We start from the raw sequence: 9,323 nt of genomic DNA, 5'->3' as shown, positions 1-9,323 counted from the left end.
CTTTTTCAGCTGGGTTTTTTTATTCATCATACTTTAATTCTTGTATTTTCTTCTTATTATTTTTGAAAATTTAATTTTAATGATCTTTTGTCAACTAAGTTTTCGACAAACGATAAAACTATAAACAAAAAAATCAGATTATTTTATAACTGTCATGAATAAAAAAAAAAAATGACAGTGATGTCATAAATATTGCGAAATAAAAAACTCGAATTTTCTGTAATATAAAAAAAAAAAAGTTTTCTCTATAGGTATAGATGTTTAAAGTTAGGACCTCTGTAATACTGTTAATTTGTATTCATTTTTATTGTTAAAAATTCAATATCACCGAATCAAGCTAAAATACCCGGATGTTTCTCCGGGCACTTACCTTCGGCACACATAAGATGAGATCATCGAATGCGCTATTAAAGGTGATTTATAACATTCATGATAAAATTAATTTTTAACATTTTTTTAAATTAACTTAAGATGTATTTTGCGATTGTATCATAAATCAATAATCTAAAGTATCTACTGACCAATATAAGCCAGTTATTGACGAATTATTGTATTATTTTTTTTTTTCAATTAGATTCTTGGCTTAAATGAAGCAGGTGATATACCGTTTAAATTAATTAAAATACCGGTTAAAAAATTGGGTAGATTAGAATACTGGTAATTTTTATGATCTTAAAATAGTTTCCTATACAAACAATTACATATTATGTGAAATATTAAAATATTTAACTTGAACAATTAAAAATATTAGTATTATTATAATTTTTTTTATTTTGAAGCTGAATTTAATCGAGTATAAGATTTTAAGCGTATGACAGTAAAAAATAATTTTGTTGATTGATATCTTTAAATTAAAAGTAGTAAAAACAATTAGTTGTTGAAAATTTTGAATAAATTAAAATTAACACTGGGTTAAGTCTTCATCTATTGTATCAATTCATATGAGACCGGATCTAACAGACCGCCCTGAAATTCCGAGAAAAAATTTTTTTAGTTTTTAAATTAGTGGGGAGAAGAAACACCTAGTGGAATAGCTCATTTTTAACGTTAAGTTGTAGAATCGCATCAAGTATGTAGATAATCTTGTCGCACGTGTCCTTACGTTTCTTTTTAGTGGAAGGGACACCGATCATATTATATAAAAGCCACCTACGAATTCTGTAACTCCTCATTTTTCTGGATCTTTTTATAAGTTCTCAAATGTTCGTATATTAATTATCAGTTTTAACAATTATATTTAATTTATGGAATTGTTTAAGAGTATTATTTATTTATTTCTTATTCATTTTTAGATGAAGTTGTTACAAATAATTATTTTGCTAATCGCATTCTGTTCGATGGGATATGCTGCCACTAGATCCTTCAATTTTGTAGCAGAAAAATCAGACAGTGTACAAGAACATACTAGACAGAAACGGGGATTGCTTTTAGCTAAAGCTAAATTTTTGGGAGGATCATTACTGGCGAAGAAAGCTCTTATTTTAGGTGCTGGTGCTGGTGCTGGTGCTGGCCTTGTTGGTGGTCTTGCCGGTGGTGGTCTTGCAGGTGCTGCAGTATACAAACTCGCAAAGTATGTATTTTATTTATAACTTATTATTATTGTTTTCTTAATCTAACTATTTTTTTTTTCATATCTTATCAGTCATCTTCCTAACAGTGGTGGTGGCGGCGGCCATTTAGGATATGTGGGAACTTATGGAGGTTCACGCGGATGCGTGCATGGAGGTGCACACGGAGGTGCACACGGAGGTGCACACGGACACTTACATGGAGAATTTGAAGGAAATATATTTCCACAACCTTGCGATCATTATGGTCCACCTTGCGTTGCTAAAGCACCCAATCCGTAAGTACATTTTGTATAAATTACACATAAAGAAAATGATTATAGTTCTTTTATGATAGTTACTAGTCTTGAAGTGTAATTAATTAAAATCTTCTTAATTAATTTATCATCAGTATAAATATAATCATTTAATTTTTTCGGTCCAATAATTATTCATTTTCAAAAACTTAGAGTAAGTTTAGAAATAGTTTGAAAGCTTATTTAGAGCCAGTACTGTAGTATTGTAGTACTGTAGGTATTGTAGCACTAAGGTGGCGCAAAAAACCGAATATTTTTTTTCGAGTTTCCTATGAAATCATTTCAGTTTATCATGCTTTGAGAGTCCTTCCCAAAAATCAGTTTAATAAAAAATTTTTTAAGGTTCTCTCAAGATTCTATAAACTTTCAAAGTAGAGTACTTAAAATTTTTTCGAGCGACTTTTGAATATGGATATCAACATACTCAATTTTTTTTTGTCAATTTGATAGAGTAAAGAAAATAAATAAAGCACGAGACACGAATGAAAGACATGAAAAATAATTATTATGTTTTTACTTAATAAATGTTTATCTGTCACGTTTGAAATGAAAAAAAATCTTGAGCGACACCTAAAAAATTTTGTACGAGCTGATCTTTTGAGAGTTTTTTAAACATGATAAACTAACATATTTTCATAGGAGAGAAAGAAAATTAATCGATCTTGTGCGCCACTCTTTTAATTTTTCTTATTCAGTCAACTTTACTGGACTTAGCATAAAATTAATCAAATTAAAAAATCTAGATTTAAAATTTGAAAATTTGTTTTCAATAAAACCCTCTTTAAGAGTTTCTTATGGAAGAAAAGAAAATAAAAAACAATTTCGTAAATTTTTAGGTAACTAATATGCCCCTAAATTTAAATCTGTCGGTGGTCTATTTGATTAATAGGATTATTTCATTTTAACGTCACCACAATTTTTTTAAGAATAAAATCATAAAAAAAAATACCCACACATTCAAGTCAGTTCTAAACATGAGATATTGAATCAACATTTCTATTCTAAACGTGGGAATTTGATGAAAACTCAACTTTTCAAAATTGGACCGAAATCAATAGCTTCCTACTAGTGAAAATTATCAATTTTCAAAGCGAGAAATCAAAAAAATAAAAAATTTACAAACTAATTTATCTCATATAAAAATATTTCTAGAGTCCAGAACCCTTGATTTCAACCACGAGAACTATTAGTAGATTGGTATAACATAAATTCCATGAAATTTCACTGTATTTAATATATTTTTTACAGTAATTAATAAAAAAATTATTTTATAACCAGATATTCAATGTTTATTACGTAAAAATAGAATTTAATTTTAATTGAAACAACTAGCCTCAGTGAATTATATATTCCTGATAAATATTAATTTAAAAATTGTTATTTAAATAACTTTAAAGTAGTGAACATTCTACGAAACAAAATTAGTTTGAAAAATATTCATTGAAAGATTCTAAAAAGCTCCTAACTGCAACATTAAATTTATTTTCTGTCAAGTACTCGACTTTTAATTTTTTTTTTATTTTAAAAATTGAAATGATGTCAACATAAAAAATTGCATTGGATCTATGCTAAAAATTGCTGAAAAAAAAATTTGTTTTGGTAGTGAAATATTTCAATGCTTTATATTATGAGTTGTACAAAAACGTAGTTCATACAATGACTTATGAAAGGAAATGGAATTATTAAAATCATTAATAAAGTGGTAAAAATACACTATGGAATTGATACTGGGGAAAGGCGTAGGAATACACTGTAAAAATTTTGCAGCATGAATGCAGAGTAAATAACTTTCAATTAATTTACGTCCTTCGTAGTAAAATTCACTCAGAAAATGATTTTATTCATATCATTAATAAAAAAAACTGTACAGGGTAAATTATTTATATTTTTTATTTTGAATAAAAATAAAAAAATAGTTAGGTATTCGTTTAAAAATTATAAAATGCTTATTTACAGATTTTGTAAATTAAAATTAGCATAACCTTTTACGAATTAAAAAAAAAACTTTTTTTTGAAAATTAAAAATTTTTTCAAAATTTAGATTTTTTTAGGAATTTGAATATTGGTCAAAATTTTAATTTTTCCCATATTGACAAAAAATATTTTTTTTCAAATTTGAATTTTTTTTATACTGACAAAAAAAAATTTGTCATAGAAAACTTGTTTTAGCTAAATAAAAATTTATTTTAATCGAAAAATGTTTTTTGGATTAAAATCCACATTTATTCCGAAATCACTCTGCTGAAAAAAAACTCCGTACGCCGAGTGTTTTATTACTTCACTCCAGTACTCCTAGTGATGAGAGTAAAATTCACTTCCAATTTTTTACAGAATACATCATGTAAAAACATATATTTATAAGAGTATTTATACATTGTCGGTGATACTATAATAAATATTTCATAACCGGTTTTTCCCATAAGACCAAACTTGGAATGAAATAAGAGTGAAAATTAGGTCTTATGGAAAAAGCTAGTTACGCGGTATTTATTGTAGTATCAACGACAATATATAAATACTTATGGATAAAAACATGTTAACGTAAAGATAGCATATGTGAGCAATCATTTCTTTGTTTGAATATAATTTTTTTTAATAATAATTTATTTAAAAATAAAATCCTCAGATATCTGCTAATTTCAGTATGATATCAATAAAATATAAAGAAATGAGAATAGACAAATTTTAGGTTGATTCAAAAGACTCTGCTACCCGAAAATTAATAAAAAATAAATCATTGATTTTCGTAGCGGGAAGTTAATAGTATTTTTTCGTAATTTTGTAGTCTTTAAGCTTGAAAAACTCAATAAATTAAGAATCAATCTAAGCTCTTTGAGATTGAAAAAATCGGAATTTTCGGGGTTGGTCTAGGTCATTCATATTGAAGACTATTTTATAAAATAATCATATATAATTATTAGTAACAAAAAAAAATTTACTTACTAATATAATGAAATTTTTCTAACTTGATATGAGATTTATTTTTTTGTTTTGACTGAATTAATGAATTTTTAGATTTTAAGGGCTAATTTTTCAATTCGGGATAAAATTTTATTCAATATTAAAATATCTCTACATATTTCATATTTATAAATATTGTGGCAATAATAATATTATTTTTATCCCAGATTGAAAAACTGGCCCTAAAATGATATTATTTTTACACGATAAATAACAAAAAATAAATGTGGTTTTTTTTTTAACTTTTTACAGGTGCTGTTAACAAATTAATTTAAAAAAAAGTTTGTCGTCCAGAAGATTCTAACAGAACTTCTAAAAAACATTAAGATGAAATGTGAATTAAATATTTCATCAAATCGATAAATATTTTACACAATATAACTTAGAAAATTGTTTAAATAATGTATTATAAAAAAGTAACATTTCTTGTAATTTATACTTGTAATAAAAAAAAAATTTGAATGACATGTACCGTTATGTTTTTGAGTCTTATTCTTTCTAATATACTCTCACTTTCTTTTTTGTATTTAGCATCAATTATTGCGATCGATGAGTACCGTTTTGTCATGTCGCATGCTATTCAACGTATAAGCTTGCGCCTGGAATTACAAAATAAACAGGTTAAAATTGTATAAAAAAAAAAAAATGTTTAATGCTTATTTTATATGGAAAGTGTGTGCTCACGAAATTTACGTGACTTTCACAATCATTACTTTTGTTTTCTAGCACGAATATAGTGCATGACTAAGTTTTTATTTTTTCAATGATCGAACGTTATTATTATTATTATTTTTTACATTTTATTTGCTATTTATAATAGGATAATAGAAGAAAAGTTGAATTAGTAGTATAATCAATAACAAAAGTTGCTCAGAAAGTTTAATTAGATACTTAAATTTTCATATTTACTAAAAACGCGGTTACGTGCACGTGGGCAACATTGAATCAAAAGGAATCACTTGTCGCAACATGCCATGTCCATTATACAAGTTTGAAGATTTCATTATGATTACGCATATGCTTATAGGTAGGGGTAGCAATGTTCGAGTATATAAAATCAAATGGTATTCGCTTTAATCTCAAACACTCAGTGACAGGTATAAGTGCAAGGTAGATAAATTGAACCACATTTTATCGAGGTGAATACTCAAAGCTTATAGATAAACATAACCGGTTAAATGAATAGCTTTTTAAAATATTATTTTAAGATTATTGTGCTAACCCGATAATAGTGATAAATAATCAAATAAATATGGATTATTTTTAAATATCTTCAGAATTGTTTCATTTAAATTTATTATTTCGGTCAATTATTTTTTATTTAAAAAAATAATTATCAATACGAATAGAAATTGTATTTAAAGTTGATATTTGTATAAGCAGAATTGAAAAATAGCTTTATGAGAAAAATTAGCGCCAAAAGTCCACTAGAAGTGAAAAAGTGAACTGTGAACCTGTCAGAAAAGTTTATTAGTCCTATTTTAATCTTGATTCACAATTTTTCTATGAAAAGTTACAATCTGAAAAATAAATTCAATCAAGTACTTATAATTTTTCAGCTTAAAAATTTTTTTTAAATTTACATCCCCGAACGAATTAGTTTTCCAATAATAATTGTATTTTTTTAACTTCCCGCTTTGAAAATTAATAATTTTCAAAAGTAGGAAATTATAGATTTCGGTCTGATTTTGAGAATGTGAGTTTTTATCAGATATCCACATTTTGAGGTCTTAGGAAGCCGTTGCGACTATTTCTGGCTGGGCGTCCGGCCGTGTATGTATGTATGTATGTAAATAAAATTTTGTCGTACGATATCTTGAGAACAAATGAACCGATTAAGATGAACGACGCGGCGTTCAAAAGTGTTTATTGAGACTTCAAGCTGGATTAGATTTTGAAATCAATCGGTCCAGCCGGTTCAAAGATATTCAAAAAATAAAAACAAAAAAAAAATTTCCTTAAGTTTTTGCAAAATAACTTTCAAAATATTTCACTCATCAAATCCAGTATTCAGACACGTTTCTTTTAACTTAAAAACTGCGTCAAATACCGCCAAGTAAGTCAAAATCGAATGACGCGTTCGAAAGTTATAGCCATTTAAATATTTCTAAATTATCGTTTTTTTTTTGTATAACTTTTAAATTCTTCGATCCATGGACTCAAGACTTCTTAAACAATTTCTGTACTTGAGAAACTCCGTCGAATGACGCCAAGTAAATCAAAATCTAACGAAGTATTCAAAAGTTATAGTCATTTAAAAATTTCTAAATAATTGTTTTTTTGATATAACTTTTGAATTTTTGAACTCGGAAAGTTCAAACTAAACCAATAGAATGATTTTTGAGCATTTCAAGCTCGAAAAAAGCGGGAAGTCCTATAGGGATGTCCTGTCGGTCAACTGTTTTTCAGATTTTTTTCTTCATCGTGTAGTTTAAAAAAAAGTTAAACTGTAGGATCGCATGGAATACTATATATAAGGCTTTAAAAAAATTTTTTAAAATTATTTTTAATTTAAAATGTCTAAAATGAATTGGTAACAAAAATGTTTATGCTTTTTTTGCTTTAATTAAAAAAAATGTTAACTCTTAATGAAAATAAGGTGATTACGTTAAGGTATATGTTGGCTTGGAAAAATCTCTAATTTCTTGATTTACTACAATGTCTATTGATAAATTAACAAAATAAAAGAATTTTATCTCTTTTTTATTTATAAAGTCAAAAGAATATACAATTTGGTAAAGGGTTTTTTGACGCGATGTACACTGATAAAAAAATTAACTTGATTCAAGAGGAAACATTTCGAACTGAGAACATCATTTAAAACAGTTTCTTTGTCTAAAATCACGCAAAACAATCTTGAATTAATAAATCATTCTTGGCTCACGATTTTTTCTCTTGAATCAAATTAATTTTTTTATCAGTATATATGTATTATATTAATTCAATTTTTTATCTTAAAAATTTTTTTCATTAAGAATTTGAATCTCAAAATCTAAAAATATAATTGAAAAACCATTTGTGATGCCGTCAATCAAGCTGGGCTCCGTTTGTCATTGCTTTACGTTCCACACACGATTGATTACTAAATCTAACTCTTTCTCCATAAATCTAGTCTTCATTCATTCATTCATTCATTTATTCATTCATTCATAAATTTATTCATTCACTAGCACTATATCATGTGTATCCGGTCAGAGAAAAAGATTCGCAGAAACATAATATTGACTGTTGATAGTATAAAAAGATTTTTTTTAATATTTTGAATGCACATACTATTATTTAAAAATTGGATTTCTTGAATACGATTGTGAAAGCAATAAAATTATTTCATGATAAATTTATTTCAAAGTAAGCAAGTGGGGCGTACACTTTTTGATTTTGTAAATTTTCTAATTTTATATAAATATTTATATGGAAAAAATATTAATTTGTTATCTTTTGTAGATGAACATTTTACCAATCTTACTTTTAATAAGTTTCTATTGGGCTGCTGTACAGTCGCAACCGGCGGTAACGAATGAATTGGAAAATCTTTCTCCGAACTCACCTATTGAAAGTGACACCAAAGAACTTCATGTTCGGCATAAGAGAACTCTATTATTAAAAAAGAAGCTTATTGGTGCAGGGTTATTTGGACTTGGTCTTGGACTCGCCAAAGGGTAAAATATTAATTATTTATTTGACAATTTTTAAATTTTATAAAATACTAAAGTATTGTTATCTATTTATTTAGGTATAAAGCTGGGTATCACTACTCGCCAGAAGTACATCATGTTTACATTGCTCCTCCACCCCCTGTTAGATATGTTGAGTACGTGGAGAAACCAGTATTCATAGAGAAAATAGTGGAAAGACCAGTAGAAAAGTCACTCGTTGAATACAACAAGCACTGGTCTTCACACAATGAACCATTGTCTTTCTATGGATACCCATAATTGTTTATGTGTGAGTGATTTATTTTAAAAAATGTCCACATTGTGTTATATTCTATTTTAAGATTGTTTTTACATTTGCTGTTGAAGTTGATTTATGTATGTTGTATATTATATATACTTACGTTGTTGTTACAAATTTATGTTTTTCGTTCTATTGTACATATTTTTAAGAAAAACAGTTTACTTTTTTATGTATTCAATAAAATAATTCAGTAAAACGTATTTACGTCACAAACGTAGAATTACTGTTAAATTTTAAATGTCTGGATGTTGCAATGAATACAGTGTAATGTTTATAAAATTTACACTGCTTTGAAAGAAAAAAAAATTAAACTAACTTACTTTTAAACACACTGTTATTAGTTTGTTATGTTTGTATATGCGTAACGGAATCTTTGAACGTGATTTTCACCTACTTTAAAATGTCGAATTAAATTGAAACTTATAATTGGCCCACCCGGGAAAAAATGATCAGATCTGATCAGATACACAGAAAAAAAATTAACTTGATTCAAGAGAAAAATTCTTGAACCAAGAATATAATTTTGAAGAGGGTAATTGTC

At 26.7% G+C, this 9,323-nt stretch overlaps 2 protein-coding genes across 3 annotated transcripts; both read left to right on the top strand.

The window, feature by feature from the left end:
* The first annotated feature begins 865 nt into the window (after positions 1 to 865).
* Positions 866 to 5,164, top strand: LOC123262715 (glycine-rich cell wall structural protein-like). Its single transcript, XM_044725076.1, has 4 exons — positions 866 to 1,202; positions 1,293 to 1,570; positions 1,643 to 1,846; positions 5,078 to 5,164. Exons 2-4 carry the CDS (start codon positions 1,293 to 1,295, stop codon positions 5,085 to 5,087), a joined length of 492 nt encoding a protein of 163 aa, XP_044581011.1. The 5' UTR covers positions 866 to 1,202; the 3' UTR covers positions 5,088 to 5,164.
* Positions 5,165 to 5,679: 515 nt separating this feature from the next.
* On the top strand, positions 5,680 to 9,279 carry LOC123263752. 2 transcript variants are annotated; one of them, XM_044726729.1, is made up of 3 exons: positions 5,680 to 5,935; positions 8,270 to 8,484; positions 8,559 to 9,279. In XM_044726729.1, the coding sequence occupies exons 2-3, from the start codon at positions 8,270 to 8,272 to the stop codon at positions 8,758 to 8,760; spliced, it is 417 nt and encodes a 138-aa protein (XP_044582664.1). In that variant the 5' UTR covers positions 5,680 to 5,935; the 3' UTR covers positions 8,761 to 9,279. The 2 variants fall into 2 exon arrangements, with proteins under 2 accessions (XP_044582664.1, XP_044582663.1); XM_044726728.1 differs by having other exon boundaries at positions 5,682 to 5,964; positions 8,559 to 9,277.
* Positions 9,280 to 9,323: the final 44 nt, after the last annotated feature.

The sequence above is a fragment of the Cotesia glomerata genome, linkage group LG4, assembly GCF_020080835.1.
Source record: "Cotesia glomerata isolate CgM1 linkage group LG4, MPM_Cglom_v2.3, whole genome shotgun sequence".
Taxonomy (NCBI): Eukaryota; Metazoa; Arthropoda; class Insecta; order Hymenoptera; family Braconidae; genus Cotesia; species Cotesia glomerata.
The sequence above is the reverse complement of the archived record's forward strand: the minus strand, read 5'-3'. Positions and strand labels throughout refer to the sequence as shown.

What these genes read in the sequence shown, in the direction of transcription:
- LOC123262715 (XM_044725076.1), top strand. Translation starts at nt 1,293, where the DNA reads ATGAAGTTGTTACAAATAATTATTTTGCTAATCGCATTCTGTTCGATG. An exon ending in GCAGTATACAAACTCGCAAA is followed by an intron (nt 1,571 to 1,642) that starts GTATGTATTTTA and finishes ATATCTTATCAG; the next exon opens with TCATCTTCCTAACAGTGGTG.
- LOC123263752 (XM_044726729.1), top strand. Translation starts at nt 8,270, where the DNA reads ATGAACATTTTACCAATCTTACTTTTAATAAGTTTCTATTGGGCTGCT. An exon ending in GGTCTTGGACTCGCCAAAGG is followed by an intron (nt 8,485 to 8,558) that starts GTAAAATATTAA and finishes CTATTTATTTAG; the next exon opens with GTATAAAGCTGGGTATCACT.